Source organism: Cydia amplana, chromosome Z (genome assembly GCF_948474715.1).
Source record: "Cydia amplana chromosome Z, ilCydAmpl1.1, whole genome shotgun sequence".
NCBI lineage: Eukaryota > Metazoa > Arthropoda > Insecta > Lepidoptera > Tortricidae > Cydia > Cydia amplana.
Window position 1 is genome coordinate 38,076,649 of NC_086096.1, and position 25,114 is coordinate 38,101,762.

The 25,114-nt window shown below is 39.9% G+C and overlaps 2 protein-coding genes across 2 annotated transcripts in view; one reads left to right on the forward strand and one right to left on the reverse strand.

The window, feature by feature from the left end:
• The window catches only part of LOC134661524 (O-acyltransferase like protein-like), a 56,226-nt gene extending 55,901 nt beyond the window's left edge, over positions 1-325 (forward strand). Inside the window, exon 15 of the mRNA XM_063517642.1 lies at positions 127-325. Coding sequence (XP_063373712.1) covers positions 127-255 — 129 coding nt within the window. The 3' untranslated portion in view covers positions 256-325. The remainder of the gene's footprint in view (positions 1-126) is intronic.
• Positions 326-3,697: 3,372 nt separating this feature from the next.
• On the reverse strand, positions 3,698-24,349 carry LOC134660707 (uncharacterized). The gene is made up of 13 exons (XM_063516489.1): positions 24,106-24,349; positions 22,266-22,351; positions 21,917-22,013; positions 21,496-21,614; positions 20,326-21,073; positions 19,966-20,053; positions 19,362-19,490; positions 18,887-19,046; positions 11,619-11,788; positions 10,081-10,210; positions 9,140-9,296; positions 5,096-5,238; positions 3,698-3,842 (listed from the first exon to the last, which is right to left on the reverse strand). The coding sequence occupies exons 1-13, from the start codon at positions 24,347-24,349 to the stop codon at positions 3,723-3,725; spliced, it is 2,391 nt and encodes a 796-aa protein (XP_063372559.1). The 3' UTR covers positions 3,698-3,722.
• Positions 24,350-25,114: the final 765 nt, after the last annotated feature.

Below are 25,114 nucleotides of genomic sequence, written 5' to 3' on the forward strand. Positions count from 1 at the left end.
TATCTGAATCGTCAAAACGTTTTGCGTTTGACTACCTAGTTACCGGATTATTTAATGTACGGACCTGTACGAACCTTTCATCCACTGTATCCGTCAAAACCTAATATTTAATTTTCACCATTTCAGTTCGTGCTATTCCTGGGGCTGACTGTGATATCATATTTCATGGCGTTTATGATATCCGTGGCATTCGAGGCCCCCATAGTGACCATGCTCAAGATCCTATCTCCACAGCGCAAACCACACCGTGTTTGACCTTAGACCTCGATAACACCATAGGTATATGAAGAAAGGGTTAGGCCTCGGCCGCATCGAGTCTAAAAGTCTTAGGCCTCGTCAATTATCTTAGACTCAGTTGCACCGTTCTCAGTAACATCGTGTTTAAAAACGTGTTAGGCTTAAGCTACAGTGTTTAAAAGTCTTACACCTCAGTGACACCGTGTCTGAAGGCCTCAAGTCTCTGTAATAAGTACCGTGTCTGAGTCTTAAGCCTCGGCTACACCGTGTTTGAAAGTATTAGGCCTCGACCACAAAGTGTGTGAGTCTTAAGCCTTAATGGCACACTGTTTAAAAGTCTTAGGCCTCTGAAACCAACGACTAACTATATTTAAGGTTAGGTTTACATTTGTGTCTTATATCAAAAGCTTAAATGAGGCGTATCGTATGTAACTTCCGCTTAAAATTTCTACAGACCTATCAATCACAACCAATAGAGACATCAGGGACGCTAATAGTTTGAATGAAAGCTATCTATTGCTATCTTGTTCCAATAGATAGCTGCGTCTCTATCTCTCACGACAAGTTGTGTGTTACGTTCACGTTGTTGCGTCTGTGTAGTCTCGAAATGCTCTTAGATACTTTGAAGTTCAAAAAATATTCTCAAGTTGGCACCAATGAGGCCTATCGATTTGTTGTTGTTATACTGAAATTGTATATTTTAGCCTGTAAGTCTTAAGACGTATGTTTCGCGCTGTATTTCAAGCCTTATGCCAATTGCTATAAAGGTAAAAATGCTACAACTCAAAAAAGAGAGATCTGCTAGTATTTTATCCGCGTAGTAAAGTAAGGAACGTGTATGAAGAATGTCGCAGATTAACCCGCTATTTCCTATATTTATAGCACGTGCGGAATTATATTGCTGTCCTGCTCGCACAGTAGCATTGCAGCAGCAATATACGCATGTTATTGAGATAGGAACAGGCGGTTCGAAATTCTCCGTGCTATCGTCTTTACTTTAGTTTGGTATTTTATGAATATAACAAAAAAGTTTTGACGCATCTGCACGATTAATTTAAGTATGTGTTTTAAAAATTAATAGTAAAATGCCAAATAATATTAAAGTCAAAACTTTGATCGTAATGGCGATAAAAAATAAGTGCTTCTATACATTCCCTGATTTAGTCTAGTTATTTGTTAAAATTATTTAAATTATTGGATAAGTGTTCAAATGGAAATTATTGTTCAAAACAAGTGCAATTTTATACTTTCGAGGTAAGAGTTTAAAAATACAAAATATAACGTACAAATTTTCATTTATTAAGGGACTGATAATCGTAATTAAATTCATTCATTTATTTCAGGAATAAAGGTTTCATTTTCATACAAATTAGTGTTGATAAGATAATTTTATACTCAGTTTTTAGGTCAAACCAACAAATTAACTGAGGCAACTAACGAAAGTCGCCATCAGATACATCGGAGCGGCCGAGTGGTCAAAAATATCTGAACACACTCTAATAGCGCCTTGACAATAGAAGCGTGTTCAAATATTTGTGAGCACCTTGGCCGCTCCGATATATCTGATGGCGACTGTACTTACATGGGGCAAGTGTCCCTAACATAAAACTATTCGAGACGAGTAGAATTAGAATCATGGGAAACGCAACTAAAGCAAGGATGCTCGGCACGAGGAATTACGTACACTGACCCGCTTGTTCCCATCTATATCGCACACGCGTAATTACATTGCTGTCCGCCTATGATGGCAGCGTCAATGCCACTGGGCGAACGGGACAGCATTATAATTATGCGCGTGCGATAGAGATAGCAACATACGGGTCAATGTACGAAATTTATTGTGGTACGCGTCCTACCTTTACACTCAATATCCATGGTCCATGGCACGGGTCACTTTGAATGAATGTATCTACATAGGTACCTCTTACAAAGGAACTCGTTTTTATTGAACTTGGGTGTATTTATCAAGTCTCATATTCAATGTATATCAAAGTACCGGTAGCAGTCCCGTTTTATTACCAGTAGAAAGATCTCAAAAATATTGCTTTTAAGGTTCAAATTCCGACAAAAAAACAGTTGCTGCTGTCAACTTAAGCCAATCTTCTCCGAGACCACGGGGACAACGCCGTCCTCGAAACGTCGGAGGTAAATCTTAAAACTTAGATACGCGATTAAGTCCCGTTGTAGGTATAATTTAATAATGTAAAAAAACAGTTGTCTTTTTTTAATTTCATGAGTAAAATCGGTTATTATTTAATAGAAGATTATGAAAGAACCATCCTGCATCTAATCATGACAATATATATTTTACGTGTTAAAATGTAAATCTATATAATTGTACATTATGTACATTTTCTTGCGTCCAAAAGAACTATGTAAATAAAACGACTGGTAAATTTCTAGCTCGTATCCTTGACTCGAAATTCATATTTCAGTACCTAAGTATACTTAAGTATTTATATTTTCAAAACAAAATTTGTGATTAAATTATAAAATTCAAATTTACTGATGTAATGCATAATTGTTTCTATCGTATTTTCTCGGAAACGTTAGTATTTGTCATGCTACTTCAGTCAACCTCACTACTTTTGGTACCGAGACCACAGAATAAATAATAGTACTAAGTACAGAAGACTCACTCTCTAACAAAACGCGTCTGTTACGATCAGCACAGATATGGCCGCTAGGTGGCGACAGCGCCACGCGCGGCTTATAGCTTTCCCCAAAATTGGGGCCGAACGGGTGTACTTTTAGCTACCTGTAGCAAAGCGACGAAATCGCGGAGTGAGACACGCCTGCCGAGACTGACTAAAATAGCAAGGCACGTTCGTAAGTTACCGTGAAAATACGATGGAAAATAATTCTGTACCCAACGTACCCAACCTCATTGTCAGTTGTCAGTGTCTTAGAAGCGTGTCAATATATTTTTGGAACGTTGGCTTGTAAAGATGTTTGTGAACACGACCGTACAAAGTTGACAAAAAATAAACTTATGCATTTATGATTCTAGTAAGAATATAATGATACAACAAAAAAAAACATTTTGTACGTTTTGGATACGAGCTGAAACTTACAAAACTAAGAATAGGTTTTTAAATAAAACTCGTAATTGTAAATAGGTTGTAAATATTATTCTAGTTCTAAGATTTTTTATTGTATTTTCTAATTAAAAGTAAAAAATAAATAAATTGTTTCTTATTAAACTTACTTCACTATTACCTACTTAATTAATATAATTAAAGCTTTATTTCAGTTATGATGCAAATGTTTGAGCATTAAGGATGACTTACCGAGGCGTCGGATGACATTTTCTATGACGGCTGATCGGTGATCAATAACGTATACTAATCTATGATCACGTGGTCATTAAACTTTCCATAGAAAACGAAGCGCCGGAAGCTCCGGACCGGTCTAGCGTGAGTCGGTTAGCGTGGGCTAGGAGGCCGTTACTCTTGGCGCAGTGTGGACGTAGCTTTACAGCATATTTAACTGGTAGCACAATCAGAAAGCCGCCTTAGGAGGCTGCAGCACGGCATCTCCACCAGAAGAGAGAGGAGTAGAGATGCGACCAGCGTCAGCAGCGTCGTGCCCGCGAAGTAGGACCACTGTGGACAAATGGATATATAGTCTGTCAAGCCGGATATGTCAGTAGCATAGCAATGTCAAGCAAACTAAAGTATGGTATCGCTAGGAAACGAAAAAAAGGCAGCAATGTACATAGAACAACGATGAAATGTAAACAAAACAGTTCCACAGATAAGATATAAACGACACGCGATTTTCGAATAATTCAAACGTAGTGATACTAACCCGCGATTTTTAATTTTGCCGCCTTTTTCTACTGACAAGATTTGCTTCACCAAGTATAGGAGAGTTTCATCTTGGTTTCATTTATCAAAATAAAATTAAAGTATGCTATATAATGATGACCGAAAACGCCGACCACCATTTTATTCTCTTGAGTGACGTCTGTTACCTCTCCACGAGTTCACGCTTAAACCGCTGAGCCGATTCAGATGAAACTTAGTATGAAGGTACTAGTTGGAAGCATAGGGAAAGACATCATCATCAGCATCATCATTTCACGCAGACGAAGTCATTATTTATTTGAGGTGGTATCGGGCCTTTGAGTGTCACGTCGACCACGTATTGATCTATGGTGACGGCCCTTTAAAGTTCATTACTAATGCCCGTTGCATCCAGAAAATTACAGATGCTTTGGGCCGTAACGTTCTGTACCTCATAGGGTTGCAATACATGTCGCCCTAAGTAGGTACTTCTTTTTGACGACGAAGTCATAGGCAGAAGCTATAAACAGTGGCGTAGCTTGAACTAATCTAGCTGTGGGCGTAATCGCGTCTGCGATCCCCTTTTCTTTTACTGTGCCCGCGGAAGGCCCCTCTCGAGTCGCGAGGCCGTGGGCGACGGCCCACGCCTACGCCTACGCCACTGGCTATAATAATTACATACCCCGGCCGGCGAGAGCAAAAATGCGTTGACAGCTTAATAGTGCGAGGACACACACTTTGGTCGATGTCGATAAAAACAACACGATGTACTGGACCACCGTTATGATATGCAGAAGTATTAATTATTGTTGTAAACAAAATTAAAACCAAGTGTTTGTATTTATTCAGTTTAAAATTGTTTTAGGGTTATTCTTAGAAACGCGTGGAGGTATCAAGTTGAAATAAATAACAAATACTAATGGCTCAGTTAAAAAAAAAAAAATTGTGCTTAATTAAAAGTCGACTATTCTATCGACATCCATATGTCGATAGAATAGTCGATATTTAATTAAGCACTAGGAGCAGACGCATTTTTGCTCTCGCCGGCCGGGGTATGAAATAAAACTTACAATGCACATGGTCTGCGCGCTCAGCGACCCATCCAAACTGAGGAGCACGGTTCTCGTGATGGGCCCGTGCAGGAGCAGCACGCTGTAGCACAGCCTGCTGAGCGCCGCCACCGGCCCGGAGTCCAGGAGCTGACGGCTCAGCCCTGCGGAGTAGTGATGGGTAGGACATCAATTTAAAATGAGTTTGTATGAGTACCTCATTTTGTAAAATGAGGTGTTACAATGTCTTACTTCAAATGAAGTGAGGTACTAGCATATTTTCAGCGTCGACTATTCCATTAATTCCAACAGCGACAATTTTTTTTAATGTATATACATATTTATGTATTCATCACTTCCTTTACGCACGCGAGCACCTAGTGCCTCGCGCGATCCAGTGACTCTCTTGCGAGTTGTAAGGAGTGTATGAGTTTAGAGGGTCGCGAGACTCGCGAGTGAATTTGAACAGATAAGAGTTTTTTGAAATTTGACGTGTGTGAATGAATAGAGGAGTGAAGTAAGACATTTTTGCGGTACGAAGTACTGCGACAAATTAACAAAATGAGTGGTACAAATGAGGTGCCTCACGAGTGAACGACTCAACACTGCGGAGACCAATGCGGCTTTCCATAGAGAAGGGTCCTTACGCTTTATGTGCAATAAGGCGAATTTGAATTCGTTTATGGTGAGCGCTCCGACTGAACATCTAGCGACCTTAGGAGTTTTGGCCGAAAGGTGTCAAGTTTCGGCGGTTCCGCGGCCGGCTCCCTGACACTGCGGGGTTGCGTATTGCATTGCATCGCAATCATAACGTCAGGTGACAACCAAAACCACCAAGTTCATAGCCATAGTGAACCATATTAATACGAAAAGAAGGTTGATTTTTGTTTAAATATTTTATAGTAATTAGTGACTTTTGCTTGTCATCTGACGATAATGTGATTTTTCGTGTATATTTATATTTTTATAATATGTATGCTAGTTTCAAGGTATTTATGTATGGGCCACTAGTTGCCTGAAATAAAGATTTCATTCATTCATTTATTCAATAAGGACTATTCTATCAGAATTTCTGGTGGAATTTCATATAAAAAGATCCTTATTGCACTTGAAGTATAAGGACCCTACTGTAATGGAAAGAAACAGATAACGTTGGAAGTCTATTTATTTTAACAATAAATACAAAACAGTTGTATCTGACTCTTCACCAACTCAATAACTCTAAGACTAGCTGGAACAGATCCCTTACAGAGATAAGTTCGCCTTTGTACTTAAATTTATGTGAATTTCATGTGAACCTGTTTTTGTACAATAAAGTGATATGATACTAACTTACTACAACTACCACATAATAAGCAAGCAATAATATCCTCCTAAGGCCCAGCCATACAAATGATACATTCAAAATTTGCCACTGAAATTTGAACCTTATTTGTAGGAAATAGAGTTAATTTTGCGTTGTTTGAAAATTGAACGAAACAAAGAATAAGGGTTCCGTTTTTTGCCATTTGGCTACGGAACCCTAAAAAGCGACTCTGTTCCAATTGAACATGGTTTAAATTACATCAAACTGAATAAGTACTATAGGTAGGACCTTGGGCCTTAGGAGGATATGGATGATTGACAGTTTTATAACAACATCTAGTTAAATAGATAAACGACATTTGATCCTCAAAATAAATCTGATCAGTTGACACCATATAACCCGGCAAACTTCAAATCAAGGGTGAACAGGCACCTTCTGGGCAGGCTCGCTCCATCGTAGGCCACGTCGCCTCGGCTAGTCTGTGGCCATGAGTAAGCCCATTTATCGAACGAGCGAGCGAAGCGAAGCGAAGTTCTTACATTCGACTTTGAACACACGGCTGGCTAGGGGCACGTCCCGGCATTTCAATGTTTTTAAGCTGAACTTTCAGAGGATAGTTTGATACTCAATAACTTAAGTAAATTTGTTCTAATTTAAATGAAATTGGGTGAACGTATAGTCGAGGGCATTATATTTTAGTCATTAAATTTTGAGCTGGCTTGAACAAGAGGTTATTGAGCTAGAAGAGCTTAAAATGCTAAAAAGCCATTTGTGAGGGGTCTTTCTATTCTGGTAATTTTAATTGCAAGAAAGTATGGTCGAGTTTGGTATCAAATGAAAGTGCTCGGTTTACACATTTATAATATTGTTTTTTTTAAGATTTTTTTCTGAAAATTATGACAATTTTGGAATCCAAGATGGCGGCCATGCACTGTCATTAAATCGTAATGGATATCATGTTATAGGTTTTAGGGGGCGCAGATTTCGAAAATGATGATCATTTTGGATTCCAAAATGGCGGCCATGCACTCCATGCAGTATGTCATAAAAGTCGTCATGGATATCGTTTTATAGGTTTTAGGAGGCGCAGATTTCGAAAATGATGACCATTTTGGATTCCAAGATGGCGGCCATCCAGTATGTCATAAAAGTCGTCATGGATGTCGTTTTATAGGTATTAGGGGGCGCAGATTCCGAAAATGATGACCATTTTGGATTCCAAAATGGCGGCCATGCAGTATGTCATTAAAGTCGTCATGGATGTCGTTTTATAGGTTTTGGGGGGCGCAGATTTCGAAAATGATGACCATTTTGGATTCCAAAATGGCGGCCATGCACTATGTCATAAAAGTCGTCATGGATGTCGTTTTATAGGTTTTGGGGGGCGCAGATTTCGAAAATGATGACCATTTTGGATTCCAAAATGGCGGCCATGCACTATGTCATAAAAGTCGTCATGGATGTCGTTTTATAGGTTTTAGGGGGCGCAGATTTCGAAAATGATGACCATTTTAGATTCCAAGATGGCGGCCATGCAGTATGTCATAAAAGTCGTCATGGATGTCGTTTTATAGGTTATAAGGGGCTCAGATTTCGAAAATGATGACTATTTTGGAATCCAAGATGGCGGCCATGCACTATGTCATAAAAGTCGTCATGGATGTCGTTTTATAGGTTTTAGGGGGCGCAGATTTCGAAAATGATGACCATTTTGGAATCCAAAATGGCGGCCATGCAGTATGTCATAAAAGTCGTCATGGATGTCGTTTTATAGGTTTTAGGGGGCGCAGATTTCGATAATGATTACCATTTTGGATTCCAAGATGGCGGCCATGCAGTATTTCATAAAAATCGTCATGAATGTCATTTTATAGATTATAGGGGGCGCAGATTTCGAAAATGATGACCATTTTGGATTCCAAAATGGCGGAATTGCACTATGACATAAAAGTCGTCATGGATGTCGTTTTATAGGTTTTAGGGGGTCCCGATTTCGAAAATGATGGCCATTTTGGAATCCAAAATCACGGCCATGGAGTATGTCATAAAAGTCGTCATGGATGTCGTTTTATAGGTTTTAGGGGGCGCAGATTTCGAAAATGATGACCATTTTGGATTCCAAGATGGCGGCCATGCAGTATTTTATAAAAGTCGTCATGGATGTCGTTTTATAGATTATAGGGGGCGCAGATTTCGAAAATGATGACTATTTTGGAAGCCAAGATGACGGCCATGCAGTATGTCATAAAAGTCGTCATGGGTGTCGTTTTATAGGTCATGGTCATCATTTTCGAAATCTGCGCACCTATTTCAAATAAGATATAGATGCATCCTAGTAAGTCAACAACATCTATATCTACTATCGAAATGTACTTTTGATAGTAGTAGTACGAAATGTAATCTGAAAGGAATCATGTAATGCATTCCTGTAATGAGGAATCGACATTGATTCCAATTACTAGTAATTGTAATATTCGAGAAATTGATTCCTGATTCCTCAAATGGAATTGTACTTAGTAATTCGGTATTGTTACTATGTTACATTACAAAGTACCTAATCTGGGAATCGGTAATCAGATTAAAAAGTAATTTCAAGTAACTGTGGAATCAGGATTCAATTACGAAATGCCCATCTCGGACTAAGTAGCACTGCATTCAATTGATCTTTTTGACGAACCGCGAGTTCTCAGTTCGGGGCGAACTACTAGTAATATAAAAAAAAACATTAATCAAAAGTTGTTTTTAGGTAGTCCACTTACCAGCGTAGTTGGTAGCGCACACCAGGGCGGGCCATAGCAGCACCACGGGCCAGAGCAGATGTAGGAAGCAGGTGACCCAGGCGGGCCCGGCCCACGGCACTGCTGACGCTACGCTCAGCGCTGACAGCGACGCTAGCCAGAGGAAGGTGGACGTCATCTGAAACACAAGGGTACCAAGTTAATGGCGCGATGTGGGGCGTAGACAATGGGGCGTAATGCCAATCGCTAACGCTCCGTAGCGAACGAAACGCAACTGTTACTGTCGCACTACAATATACAACTGAAATTTTTCGCCTGAAAAACATGCTCGTATTGAAAGCTTACACTGTTAGCTCTAAAATGGTTCAGTTGCTTTTTTGATCTCATGATTGGTTCCGGAGATATTAATCGATGAAATTAAAAATTAGTTTGAGTCGATTTTTTTGATCGCGAGTGTAATATGGAAGAGTGTTAGAGAGACACAAAGCGTTTCGTTGTCGAAGCGATAGCGATTAGTGCTAGCGTCTTTTCGCATTCGCATATGTGTCGTGTCACCGACAGAGCTACATAAAGGGCCACATCTAACCCGGCAGCCACTTACCATATCGACCTTAAAGGCCACTTGCGCCATTCACTAACCCGAGTTTAACCTGGAGTATCCATGGTTACCAGTGTATTGTTCTTTAATAAAACACTGTCTAAGATCTTCAATGGTAGTTTATTTTAATATTATATCACCTTTTATGATTATTTAACATTTTTAGATACGGAGATAGATCCTACCCGTGTAGCTGTCAATAGTAGTAGAGGGCGGGGCTAGATGTCATAGGTGTCAGCCTATTTGACACTGGGTTAACGGTTTAACCGGTTAACCTCGGGTTAGTAGGATGGTGTACGTGGCGCTACTAGAAGGTAGGTACCTATATGTGGATAAGTAAGGTTAAATACAAGTATTAACTTACCCTCGACACCTTGAGTTGTCCGTCCATCCTCCGCACCAGCCACCCGGCGAACACGCCGGTGCAGTACGGCGCCACGCGCGCCCACGGCCGCTCCACCATCAGGTGATACGCCGCGAACATGTCCGCCATACTGAACATAAATAGAAAATTATAAATTTATGACTTGGACAAACTCAAATTATAAAGGGCTTGTTAGACTTGCCAAGCGTTTATTAAGGAAGACTCACGTCAGACGGGGCCGGGTCCGGCCCGAGGCGTCCGACATGCCATTTTCTGTGACGACTGATCGGTGATCACGTGGAGCTTTCCATTGAAAATAAAGCGCCGGCAGCTCCGGCCCGGTCTAGCGTGAGTCATCCTTAAAATAACGCCATAATAATAACCCGCGATAAAAATAGCGACCCGCCCCGGCTTCGCACGGGTTAACAAATTATACATAAACCTTCCTCTTGAATCACTCTATCTATTTAAAAAAAGCGGCCAAGTGCGAGTCGGACTCGCCCATGAAGGGTTCCGTATTTAGGCGATTTATGACGTATTAAAAAAAAACTACTTGCTAGATCTCGTTCAAACCAATTTTCGGTGGAAGTTTACATGGTAATGGTGGTAATGTACATCATATATTTTTTTTAGTTTTATCATTCTCTTATTTTAGAAGTTAGGGAGGGGGGGGACACACATTTTACCACTTTGGAAGTGTCTCTCGCGCAAACTATTCAGTTTAGAAAAAAATGATATTAGGAACCTCAATATCATTTTTGAAGACCTATCCATAGATACCCCACACGTATGGGATTGACGAAAAAAAAAATTTTGAGTTTCAGTTCGAAGTATGGGGAACCCCAAAAATTAATTGTTTTTTTTCTATTTTTGTGTGAAAATCTTAATGCGGTTCACAGAATACATCTACTTACCAAGTTTCAACAGTATAGTTCTTATAGTTTCGGAGAAAAGTGGCTGTGACATACGGACGGACAGACAGACGGACAGACAGACAGACATGACGAATCTATAAGGGTTCCGTTTTTTGCCATTTGGCTACGGAACCCTAAAAACACATCAAAATCCCTTGCGTAGTTTCAAAATTCTAAGCATACATATGGACAGACAGACAGCGGGAAGCGACTTTGTTTTATACTCATCTTCTTCCTCGCGTTGTCCCGGCATTTTGGCCACGGCTCATGGGAGCCTGAGGTCCGCTTGGCAACTAATCCCAGTAATTGGCGTGGGCACTAGTTTTTACGAAAGCGACTGCCATCTGACCTTCCAACCCAGAGGGTAAACTAGGCCCGTATTGGGATTAGTCCGGTTTCCTCACGATGTTTTCCTTCACCGAAAAGCGACTGGTAAATATCAAATGATATTTCGTACATAAGTTCCGAAAAACTCATTGGTACGAGCCGGGGTTCGAACCCGCGACCTCCGGATTGCAAGTCGCACGCTCTTACCGCTAGGCCACCAGCGCTTTTTCGACTTTGTTTTATACTATGTTGTGATAATGTAGCAATATTAGTACCTCAGCACAATTAGATACTAACGGTTTGCTATAGTCGCCGAAAGCGGACGCCACGTCGGCCGCAGTGGCGACCAGCACGACCACAGAAGTCACAGCGAGCGCGACGCGCCGGCGCACCGCCAAGGCGCAGAGCAGCGCGCCGGCGGCGTGGAGTTGTGTCTCCATCGTCAGGTACCAGGATACCTGGAGGCACTGCAAACAATACAACAGTTGATCAACGAATTACAATAACATAAGGTTAAGGTAAGGCCTGAGTGGACGCTCGAAGCGGAGCGTTCGGCGGGGCGTGCAGCGTGGCGTCGGGGTCAGGAGTAATTAGATCAGCGTGCACTAAGACCGAAAGCTCCTATACGCTTGCATTTGTTTAACATGCACGCCGCACGCCCCGCCTCGCTGCACGTCCAACTCGAGCGTCCACTCAGGCCTTACACTTAAGAAGTCTGACTAGAGCTATTGTGCTTGGAAATAAATTAAAAGTGGCAAAATTCACTGTCTTATGGTTCATATATGATATGGTGGAAATGTTCGCTGTATTGGGTAAGGTCTTTGGTAGCTCACATGGCAGAGCACTAATAGCAGAGCAGTAATAGTGATCCAGTGATCGTGGATCAAAGTCCCACCCAAGACAGTGAATTTTTTCCACTTTGTAATTTACATTAACCCTAATCCTTCAAGGAAATAATTTAATTTAATATTGGCCATCCATAAATATTAGTGATCGTCTAGTTCAAAATGTAGGACCCTCTACGTTGTGATAAAATATCTTTATGAAATTGACGTATAATTAAAATTTAAATAAATTGATTTTAATTTTCTATAAATAAAACGAATGAAGAACAACAAAAAAAAATGAAACAACCGTTAAATAAAATAAAACTGTCGCAATAGACATCCGTTTATAAAAATGTAATCGAAAATACGCAATAATAATAATAATAAATATTCGCATTAAAATTGCTTATACTGACGCAAAATAAACCGTCAGTATTAACCTCCGTAATTGAAAGATCATCCGTATAATTTCAATAAATTTGTACGTAAATACAGAGATGTGACTTATTTGAAATACTTGTATTTAAAATGCAAATACAAAATGCAAAATACCTATTTTGTATTTTGTATTTAAATACCTTTTGAAAAAAACTATTTTGTATTTTATTTGAAATAGTTTTTGGGACCTATTTTCTATTTTCAAAATACAAAATACTTTTATCACGACGACGTTTTTATCACACTAACGAGAGGCATAATACTAGCTGTAAAACATTACAAATCTAAATTAATGCTTTTAAAATTTGTCCGTTATAAACCATCATCCTTCCGGTTAATATGAGCAAACAACTAGAAATTTGCACTTTAGAAAGAGGACTGATTGACACACTGTTTTCAAAGAATAAAGAGTCTTTTCAATTCGGATATTCTGAGTAATACTTTTTAATTCAGACTAGGTATTCACTATTCAGAGTACCTTTTATCGCAAAGTATTTGTATTTTTAAAAAGTATTTTGAAAATACCTATTTCGTATTTTGTATTTTAAATACAAATTCAAAAACTATTTTGTATTTTGCATTTGAAATAGTATATCAAGGAAGTATTTGTATTTTGTATTTAAATACTTTTTGTAAAGTATTTTTCACATCTCTGCGTAAATAAACAAAACGTAGTAAATGTAAATTACCCGTAAGCTCAAAATAAATAAGAGAATAAAATCTAACTACATAAATGAACATGCAACTCACCGAAAACGGCATGGCTAAGGAATAAAATTAATTAGTTGACTTAATTACCTGACTTTACATGTAGATTTACTATGTTGTAATTTAATAACTAGTATATAACTTACTTCTAACTTAGTATAAGCTCGTCACACAGCAAAGCGACAACGATCTGAAATAAAAGCCCAACTTCAAAGGGACCTTGTGAATCAGACATAGGTCTAGAAAGGGGAACCTAAGTTATTACTTTGTTTTTGAATGTCCAGAGGCTCCCTTCCATCCTACACCCCTGCCTCGCGTGACGTTGAGAATGGAACATGCCCGTCTACGCGTCCTTCAAAACCGTCAGGAAGCAATCCTAGCTAAACCAAGAAAGCATTCAAACCATCACTCCTATTCATTCTTCTACATTCTTCACTTTCCTGACGTTCTTAAAAATATATTTACGCACAATGCAATTTTAAATTACGCTAAGCAATCTACGCGCTGCGGTATTTACGCTTCCCTAACACGGCATGCAGCTCGCGTACTTGTGACAAAGCTAGTGAGTGTGTTGATCTGTACAAGGTGCTCTGAATATCATTTATACTCTATAACATTCACTGTACTGCGGATCCCTTAAATTGGCCTGCATTGTCACTCTACTTCCACTAATCGACGCAGATGCCGAAGGTCCGTATAATCGAGTGATTACATCCCAGAACCCACAGAGCGATATGTTACAGAAAATATAAACAACTCAGGCCTTAGTTGTGTACCTAGTGTGTGATGTAGAGGCTTCTGACTTCTGAAGCACTGACACGTCAGATACTTCAGGCCAAAGCCAGTTTCGGCGTCCAGCCGGCAGGAGCTACTCTCAGCCACCGACCTTATTCCGAGTGTACCTAAATGTGTGTATGCAAATAGACTAAACGTGTGGTGTGTCAGCTGTGTATGTGTTAGTGTAATGTGGTGTGTTTCGAGTGTGTGTACATGTTTTCTGTGTGTGTGAGGCACAAAATACATGGTGTGGTTTAAATAGTTTTTTATTGTAGTTCACTATCTCGTCACAAATAATAGGATCAAAAAAGAAATTAAATGCGTGACACTACAATTCCGTAATTCTGTCGGAAAGAGCCAAATTATGGATTGTATTGTATGGTATATGGTGTTAAATTAAGCTCTTCCCTTCAAAACGACTACATTGCAATGCCAACACTCAATTCATGCTAGCAGATCAAAATAAAAGTGATTTTATGGGTGTTTTATCCGCTTTCATACCAAATTTAATAAATACTATCTAAATAAAGAGATACGAATGTAGCCAGAAAGGCTTCCTATAATCTTCTTCTCGCTCGCTCGCTCAGCTCAGGAACATTGCAGAAAAGATCTATTACTCTATTTCAAAATAATAATAAAAAAAAACTTTTATAAAGGAAATAGAGTTTTAACACTTAAAATCTCTACACAGAGTTTATTGTCATTATAAACCACATTTACTAGAACTACACTTTCAAAACTTTACCTAATCTACATATGCAGATTTTTAACCGACTTCCAAATCTAAAAGGAGGAGGTTATCAATTCGGTTGTATGTTTTTTTTTTTTTTTTTTTTTTTTATGTTTGTTACTCCATATCTCCGTCATTACTGGACTGGATTTTGATTGTATGTATATGCATACAGATTGGTCCCGTTTTTGTCAAAACCCAGTTCTGATGATGGGATCCATGAGGAATCGAGGGAACTCCTCAAATCTTAAAGGCACACATATAGTGATTTTTGTATTTTTATCAACAAATCAAGCATATACATTCAAAAAAGTGACATTTGATGAAGTGGAACTGCTGATGATGATCAGAACGGAACTCTTCAACGATGCATAGCACACGTCTGACGATTTGTCCTCTTCGTTATGTTTGTTAAGCAAGTTAAGTTTTTAAGCTACATTTTTGTCAAGCTCGAGTGCTGATGATGGGATCCATGAGGAATCGAGGGAACTCCTCAAATCTTAAAGGCATGCGTATAGAGATTTTTGTATTTTCATCAACAAATCAAGCATATACATAAAAAAAAGTGACATTTGATGAAGTGGAACTGCTGATGATGATCAGAACAGAACTCTTCAAGTTCACGTTTGGCGATTTGTCCTCTTCGCTATGTTTGTTAAGCAAGTTAAGTTTTTAAGCCACAATTTTGTCAAGCTCGAGTTCTGATGATGGGATCCACGAGGAATCGAGGGAACTCCTCCAATCTTAAAGGCATGCGTATAGAGATTTTTGTATTTTCATCAGAAAATCGAGCATTTTCATTAAAAACTGTCGCATTTGATGAAGTGGAACTGCTGATGATGATCATAACGGAACTCTTCAACGACGCATAGCTCGCATTTGGCGATTTGTCCTTTTCGTTATGTTTGTTAAGCAAGTTAGGTTTTTAGGCACATTTATGTCAATCTCAAGTCCTGAACATGGTATCCATGAGGAATCGAGGGAACTTCTCAAATCTTAAAGGCATCCGTATAGAATTTTATATATTTTCATCAGAAAATCAAGCATTTACATTAAAAACTGTGGCATTTGATGAAGTGGAACTGCTGATGATGATCAGAACAGAACTCCTCAACGACGCATAGTACACGTTTTGTGATTTTCAATTTCGATTTTGACTTGGATTGGGCCCCGGACTCCGGACTCGGGCCCGTACTCGGACTCGGACCCAGACCCGGACCTTGACCCGGAAAACCACTATGATACCTAAACTAAATCAACCACTATGATTACCATAAAATGTATACATATTACCAAATAAAGTATAAGCACCGTTAAGTGGGTTAGGCTAGTAGTTAGAGAAGTCGGTTTTTTTCTATTAAAGATTATATTTTACAAATATTTAATTACTGAACACACAAAATTAATTGATTTCTGGCTAAATGTCACGACGAGTATTCAGCCAGTCCTTTTGAGCTTCCAATCCCGACTGCCCTCCTGGAGGTCAATTTTTTTAAAACAATAATATTTACACGAAATACGAGGGGTATTCAAAATATTCTCGGTATGAGAATGAAAACAAACAAGTACGAAAAGTTTGATATTTTTATTTTTCAATATACTCCCCCCCTATGTTCATACACTTAAAAGATCGATCAATTTTTTTTTTTAATCCTGCATAAAAATATTTTTTATCTTTGGTGTAAAAATGCTCCTCCACTGCCGCCTTCAATGCTTCATCATCGGAAAATTTATTTCCACGCAGATCCTTTTTAAGATTGGGGAACAAAAAGAAGTCGCTGGGGGCTAAGTCCGGACTATACGGTGGGTGAGTAACAGTTTCAAACCCACATTCAACAATAGCTGCCTTGGCAATATGAGCAGTATGGACGGGGGCGTTGTCATGCAGAAGCATAACACCTTTGGTTAACTTTCCTCGCCTCTTTTCTTTGATTGCATCCTTTAATTGACGTAGAATGTTAGCGTAGTACTGTCCTGTGATATTTACACCTTTTTCTTTATAATCGATCAGTAATACTCCTTCACAATCCCAAAATATCGTGGCCATGACCTTGCCAGCTGAAGGGATGACCTTGATCTTCTTGGGATGAGCTGAACCCTTAATGTGCCACTGCATGGACTCTTGTTTACTCTCTGGGTCATAATGATGAACCCAGGTTTCATCTCCAGTAACTATTCTTTGCAGCACCTCATCAGGATTTTCACCGCACAGGTCAATAAAATCGGAACAACAAGCTACACGCATGTCTTTTTGAAGCCGAGTCAGCATTCGCGGAACCCATCTTGCACTTACTTTTGACATATTAAGATGGTCATGGATAATATCATGTACGGTACCAATAGAGAGATTGGTTACTTGTGCTATAGATTTTACCTTCACTCGACCATCTTCCAATATAAGTTTTTCCACTTTATCAATATTTTCTTGTGAAGTAGCTACTACAGGCCGGCCAGGTCTAGGGTCGTCTTCAACACTCTCCCTTCCACGTTTAAACTCGCTTGACCACTTTTGAATGGTAGATAAAGAAGGAGCAGACTCACGGTAAACACAATCCATTTCCTCTTTTATGGTTTTTTGATTTTTACCCTGTTTTGTCAAGAATTTTATCACGCATCGATGTTCTAATTTAGTTAACATTGTCAATTCCCACATGATGTTCATGTTTGTTCAGCAATTGCAGAAAAACAAAAGAACATCTCGGTTCGAATTATACTTTTTTTTAATGTCAATGAATAAACCTTAGCGGCCAGTAACGAAAGAAATTTTAGAAGAGGTTGTAAGATATCAATACCGAGAATATTTTGAACGCCCCTCGTAATGCACGTAACAGAAAGACGTTATGTACATACAACTTGCATTAACATACGTCATTTATAAGTTGGATTAGTAAAAGTTTTTAACGATACGACGTATGTGTCACCTTATTGTAATTAACCTATGCCCTTTTTAAACGCATTTGCAACAGAACTCTTTGTTTTAACTAACGTACTTATGATAAGAATCCTAAGAGTGGCGCGCCGAAATAGGGCAACATGAAACCAAACCTATGATTTTGTGTTTATATTAGGTCGATTTCAAAGAACTTACGACGTGTAAATATATTTTTAGAGATCCGCATTAAAATACTAGATATTTATACATTTAATGTTTAAACCTGTAACCCTGTAGTTACAACTTTCAATTTATTTCTAAGCTTAATAGCATGTTTGCAGACGTTTCTGCTTGATACAAAATTAATTTAGAGTTAAATATTGTATTGTGTAATAGGTACGTGTATCGTGCCGCGACTACTCAAATGTACAGTCGAGTTAAATATGTAAGTATAAATTGTTTCACCGTATCAAGCAGCTCGTCGACGTGCCCTGCGTGGCCCTGGACAGCACTGACGCTAGGACCCTGAGGTCGCTGGTTCGTGGTGATAAACTTACCCGCTCACTCATGTCGGGGGTACAAGTTGGTGATGTACAGTATGTTCCGCCACCACGTGAGGTCGCAGTCAGCGTCGCCAGGCAGCTCCAGCACCGACGTGCCCTGCGTGGCCCTGGACAGAACTGACGCTAGGACCCCGGGGTCGCTGGTGCGATGATGAACTTACCCGCTCACGTCGGGGGTACAAGTTGGTGATGTACAGTATGTTCCGCCACCACGTGAGGTCGCAGTCAGCGTCGCCAGGCAGCTCCAGCACCGACGTGCCCTGCGTGGCCCTGGACAGAACTGACGCTAGGACCCTGGGGTCGCTGGTGCGATGATGAACTTACCCGCTCACGTCGGGGGTACAAGTTGGTGATGTACAGTATGTTCCGCCACCACGTGAGGTCGCAGTCAGCGTCGCCAGGCAGCTCCAGCACCGACGTGCCCTGCGTGGCCCTGGACAGAACTGACGCTAGGACCCTGGGGTCGCTGGTGCGATGATGAACTTACCCGCTCACGTCGGGGGTACAAGTTGGTGATGTACAGTATGTTCCGCCACCACGTGAGGTCGTAGTCAGCGTCGCCAGGCAGCTCCAGCACCGACGTGCCCTGCGTGGCCCTGGACAGAACTGACGCTAGGACCCTGGGGTCGCTGGTGCGATGATGAACTTACCCGCTCACGTCGGGGGTACAAGTTGGTGATGTACAGTATGTTCCGCCACCAGGTGATATCGCAGTCAGCGTCGCCAGGCAGCTCCAGCACCGACATGCCCTGCGTGACCCTGGACAGCACGGACGCGAGAAAGATCGCGTACACGTACGATGGGAGGAGTCTGCAATACGTTTTAAATGTTAACTCCACCTCAAAGATTTTATACACAACTCTAAGCGTGTTCAGATATTTTTGAGCGCCTTGGCCGCTCCGAATATGTATATATGATGGCGACTGTACAGTAAAACTCAACTAAAAGGACTCCCTAAGCCCACTAAGGCGCATATATGGTGGAAATATTCGCTGTCCTCGCGTGAAGTATCGGTAGCTCAGTGATCCAGAGTTTGCGAGATGGGAGTGTCCGAATCAATGTATTTTCTTGTTTTAATTTATTTCTAAGCTTTAAATGGGAATACACCAAATAATAGGTACGCACCTGACGGCCCTGTTGGTGATAAAACAGAACAGCTGTAGGACCTGACCGCAGAGGCCGCCGAAGCTCACCAGCTCCTCGACGCTGTACTGGCTCTTCAGGTAGAAGAAGTGGTACGAGCTGAAGAGGCCACTGGAAGTAATACAATATATTGTTATTGTTTAACCCTCCTGGCCTAGTCGGTATTAGTGACCCGTCTGCTTACGAAGCGGGAGGTCCCGGGTTTGAGTCCTGGTAAGGACATTTATGTGTTTATCCCAAATATGTACCTACCTATATAAGGCAATATTGTCCTATATATTTTTTATTCTGGTTACGAGTTCTCGTCAAGTCCCTCAGACACCAAGATTCAAAAACTTTCATGTCTAAACACTGATGTATTGTCTGGAATTTTGGGTTGTATTCATAGTTGTAATGTATAACTAGCCTTATGACCCTATTTTGCATAGGCCGGCCAAGTGCGAGTCGGATTCGCGATCCAAAGGTTCGGTACATTTGGGTAGGTACATTAAGTCCGACTAACGCATGTAGGTAACCAACCTAAAAATGTATTGTTTTTTGTTGAATTATTTTTGTATGTGGGTAGTTTTCACATTGCAATATTTACCTAACGAAGAAGAGCGTGTCGAAGGCCAAGGATCCCGTGGCGAGGATCATGAACACGTTATGTCGGCTGTTCATCTCTGGACCGTAGTCTGCAACACACACACTTACAGATGCAGTGCATAATTATTTTCCATCGTATTTTCAGGGAAACGTACGAACGTGTCTTGCCATTTCAGTCAGTCTCGGTACAAAAAGCACTGAGGTTGACTGAAGTAGCATGACAAATACTAACGTTTGCGAGAAAACACGATGGAAAACAATTATGCACTACATTTGTAGCTAACCCATTTGATAACGTTGAATGTTTGATATATTATAAGTATTATTATAACCTTTATAGAAGACATAAAACCATACTAACCTGACAAAGAACTGACCATGGTCGCCACATGTATAAACACCACCCAAAACGTAGTCGCGATCCTGAACGCGTGCATAATCGACAGATCCTTATTCGCCATGTTTGTATTAAAAATCCTCTTCCACCCGTAGTTTAGAGAGAAACAGAGCAGCAGATACTGGGATACACTCCTCTTAACTTTCAAGCTAGCTATGGAGTTATCGTATCTGACGCGAGGGCAAGGTTGGTAAGCTTCACTCTTCATTGGGTTTACGCATTGCTTCTTATACTTGCCGCAACGCTTGCAACTGTTAGTATTCTCTAGAGATACTACGTCGAGCGTTTGAGGCATTGCGTTCTTATATTTCTTCAGCGTCATTAGATTGATATTAGAGTTCTCTACATTGTTAATAGTTAATTCATCTTTTGGTTTGTGAATGCCTTGCAAATCGTTATTGTACTTTTGGACGTTGAAAGTTTTCGCCGATACGTTCCTCCGGCATTTCAGCAATTCGAAGTCTACTAAGGTGGCTATTATGCACAAAATGACTAAGCCTAAAGTGAGAGCTGATAGGGTGATAGCAGCGTAGTCGTTGCTTGGATCATATGTGTATTCTATGCGTCTTGAGTTGATGACGCTCACGGTTCTGGGGGTGGTGTGGTTGGATTTGAGGGTATCTGTGATCATGATGGAGAAGTTGATGATGGCGGTCACGTCTTCTGGTGAGCAGGAGCGCGGGAGGCACAGGCCTTGCATAACTTCTAGACTCTGTAAAAAATAAGTTGTGTATCTGAACAAACTCGGAGAGATGAATATAGGTACATATGTAGGTACTATTTAAACAACTTATACTACGGATAAGGGTGACTCACGCTAGAACTTCGTTTACTATGACGGGTGATCGGTCTTAATCACGTGATGTTTTCTATAAAAAACGAAGTATTCGGACGCCTCGGCCCGGGTCCGAACCGTTCTAGCGTGAGCCAAGCCCGAAAACTGGAAAAACTGAATAAATTTAAACGTGGAAAAATTATTGTCTTTGGAGTCTCACAGACAGTATTTTTATTCCATTTTTAAATGTATTCTAAGCTTAATAGCATCGTTCGCAGACGTTTCTGCTTGTTAAAAATTAAAATTGGTATGGAGGTGTAGGTAGTTATGTATACTTATATCGCTGTACATACTCGTACCTTAGCCATGGCGAGCTTGGTAACGTTGAGGTGGAGGCGCACGACGGAGTATGCCAGACGGACGGGGGACTCGCTGGTCCGGTGGAGTTTGTCTAGCTCTGTCAACGGTCGGTCAGAGCCTGTTGTCAATTCATAAACAATATTAAAATTCTTTTTTCATATATTTTCATCGGATAGTTACCCAAATCTCTGTGTCGAAATTTCCTGCACCCCTAGCACATGATTGGCATGACAGTATCTCGGGGCGAGATAGACTACCCGTCCCTCTTTTATTAACATTTGTACTTAGAAGTTAGGTAGCCTATCTCGCCGCGAGATACTGTCATGCTGTCAATCATGTGCTAGCCCGGCTGGGACAGTTATCCGCGGAAACAAGTATAACCAAATAAATTCACGATAGACCCGATAAAATTGTGTTTACCTTGGGTAAATTCCTTCCGTAGCACGGCGTTGAGGTACACCTCGTCGCGAAACTTCGCCAGGGCTTCCTTTTCTTCCCTGGCATTTCTGCTCTTATGCTGAAAAACGTGTCCCTGTCCATTAGCACCATAAGAGCATCATATCGGTATCAAATGAACACAGAAACACTAGGGGTTCGGATCGGACAATGAGAATGTGCTGTGGAAACGTATCTTAGCGGACGGAAAATACGAAAAGCTGCCCTCAGGAGATAAATACATTGGGTGATTACTATTATATCTTGGAATATTGTGTTACAAAAGTAAATAATTTACGCAATCATAACATTAATAAAAACTTTTATTTCTCACCAAGTCCACGCATTGCTGTTTGGACCCGAGCCAGTGGCGACGACCACTGTAGGCACCCGAACTGTAGCGACCCGAGGCGTCCACCGCTATTAAACAATTTTCAGAACTATTATTACCATTGACATAAAAGTACCTACTATTTTTTTAATGTACTAATTATTACAAAGGTGCACTAATTATTACTAACCGGCACAGAGGACCTATCTTGCGTCATGAATTACGACCATATTTTTGACGACCGTCTGGCCTAGAGGGTAGTGACCCTGCCTGTGAAGCCGCGGTCCTGGGTTCGAATCCCAGTAAGGGCATTTATTTGTGTGAGGAGCACAGATATTTGTTCCTGAGTCATGGTTGTTTTCTATGTATTTAAGTATTTGTATATTATACATATAATCCTTGTCTGAGTACATACCCACAACACAAGCTTTCTTGAGCTTACCGTGGGGCTTAGTCAATTTGTGTAAATAATGTCCTATAATATTTATTTATTTATAATTAGTTGTTTTGACAACAAACCATAGAAGCGGAGCGTGAATCTCGCGAACTAAACGCGTAAGCGCCATGAACTATGCGGCGCTTACGACGATTTGGTCGCGTGGCACAGGTTGTGATTGCGACAATTTCATAGTTTCAGACTTGCCCCAGTGTTTGTCTTGTAACCTACCTAATAATAACTCAATGTATAAAAGCAGTAAATGAGGTAATAGTATCGTTTGCCGCCATCATGACATAAAACATCATGCCACAATCAGTACATAAATTAAAATGAATCGATCGTAATAGTAACCGCCACTCGGCCGTGTGTTCGACGAATCTTAAAAAATAAATCTAGCAACCGGTCAACGACATTAGAGGAAAAAACCTATAAAAACATACATGCGATTGTATCTTAGACAAGGTAAAATCGTTTTTCTTATCTCAACGAAATAGAGTTGATTTTGCACTGGCAGAGTTAATTGTACTAGCGAGAGTTGGCGTGCAATATTATTCAAACAGTGAAAATGTTGTTAATGAGTTGAATCACGCTATGGGGTAACGGTTGAGGCAGGTTCAAATCTCAGCTAAGCACAACATTATAAAGCGATATATTTAGATGTGGCATACTTATATTAAAGGCGGAAACAAGAAATTACAAAAGAGTGTAAATTGCAGCCCGTAGCCGAAGGTGAGGGCTTAATTAACACGAGTTCGTAATTCCTGTACCGCCCGTGGCACACACAATGTTGAACATCACACTTTCTTTGCAAAAAAAGGGAAATAAATAAAATTTCTGCCTTTTTTATTTAGTGCCTTGTTCATACGAAGTTATATATTATTTAGGTACCTTACAGCCCTAGATCGAGGATTTACGGACTGCATCGCCTAGCAAGTGTGATGAAAAAATACGTATGTACTACTAATATAGGTGGCCCAAAAATACATGCACGTCTTTTACAAAATATCAATAAATTTTAAAACTACAATCATTTAACTAAAACTAAATTTTCCTTAAAAATGTATATACACAAACGCAAATGTTTGTTAAAATTATCAATAATATGCCGCAGTAAAAAAGAACGTAACTTCGTAGGGGAGATTGGGGTCAATTGAAACGTTTTTAACATTTTTAATTACACGGCTCCCATTTTTCATTTAATTTATTTTGTAAGACTTAATGACATGCAGGCTAGCTGGCAATATGAAACTTTGCCTAAATAAATGGTAGTTAGTTATTATTTACCTACATAATTATAAGCAGTCAGTTGAGGTCTTTGGTGGTCAAAGCTTTTAGAAAATACTGTATATGTAGCTACCTATGTAAGAAATAAAATAGATACTGGGTAGGTACCTAGTTACTTACCAATATAGGTCCAAGCGCGTCCTCTACTATAATCGTTGAAAAACACCTTCAAATCGCCAAAACATTCACTTTTAACCGCCAAATGCACACCGTTTCTTATCGTAGGCCACACCAAGGCCAAATAAGAGGGATCATATACATTGTACAAGCTGTCCACCTCTCCTCTGAAGAAGGTACGTAGTTTTCTAGTAGAGTTTCTGCACTCAACTGTGATAAGTATAACTAGTATTAGTAGTTTAGACATGACGAGCGAACGCCGCGCGCTTTCAGAGTCGTGTGTTTAGTGTTTACGGTTATGCGGTGGAGGGAATCATAACATTGCTTTCTTGTAACAGCGAAAGGGTGGGACTAGATTCTAATCCAAAAGCAAGTATACTACATGGTATAATAATATGTATACTATAAAGATGCCACACGCATGATTCTAAATTAAGCATTTTACGCTGTAAAATACAGAAGTAAATAATGTTTATTTCATTATTCTAACGCATTTAAAGAAATAATCTTGCAGTTACTTCTGCGGAGTTATTTCTAATGATATAAACCACCTAAATACATATATATATACTATTGATTTGACCCCAGCGAGCAAGACTCTAAAACTGAATCGCGAGCGTGGCGAGGGGTACAAAATGTGAACGAATTTGACTGCTACCTACATAGTTATTACTAGGTGAATACAATTTGGAAATGAAACATTAATTCTTCTACCATAGGATAACAACACATTCAAATAAAACAACCTCTGATTAGTAATTGATAAATTTATTACCTGCAAAAGACAATAACTTATTTCTAATTTCATTTCATACACTTATGTAAATACAATAAAATAAATTTATGATATACAGTAACACGTCACTGAAATTCATAGGACAAAATAAAAGTTTATTTGGCTAAGAAATAAACAAACCGCGTTATCAATGTGGCATTTCATCGAAAATAAGGGTTGACAAAAATACATACCCTAAACTCGCCTTTAGTACAAAACTTCGCCTTAGCATTCAAT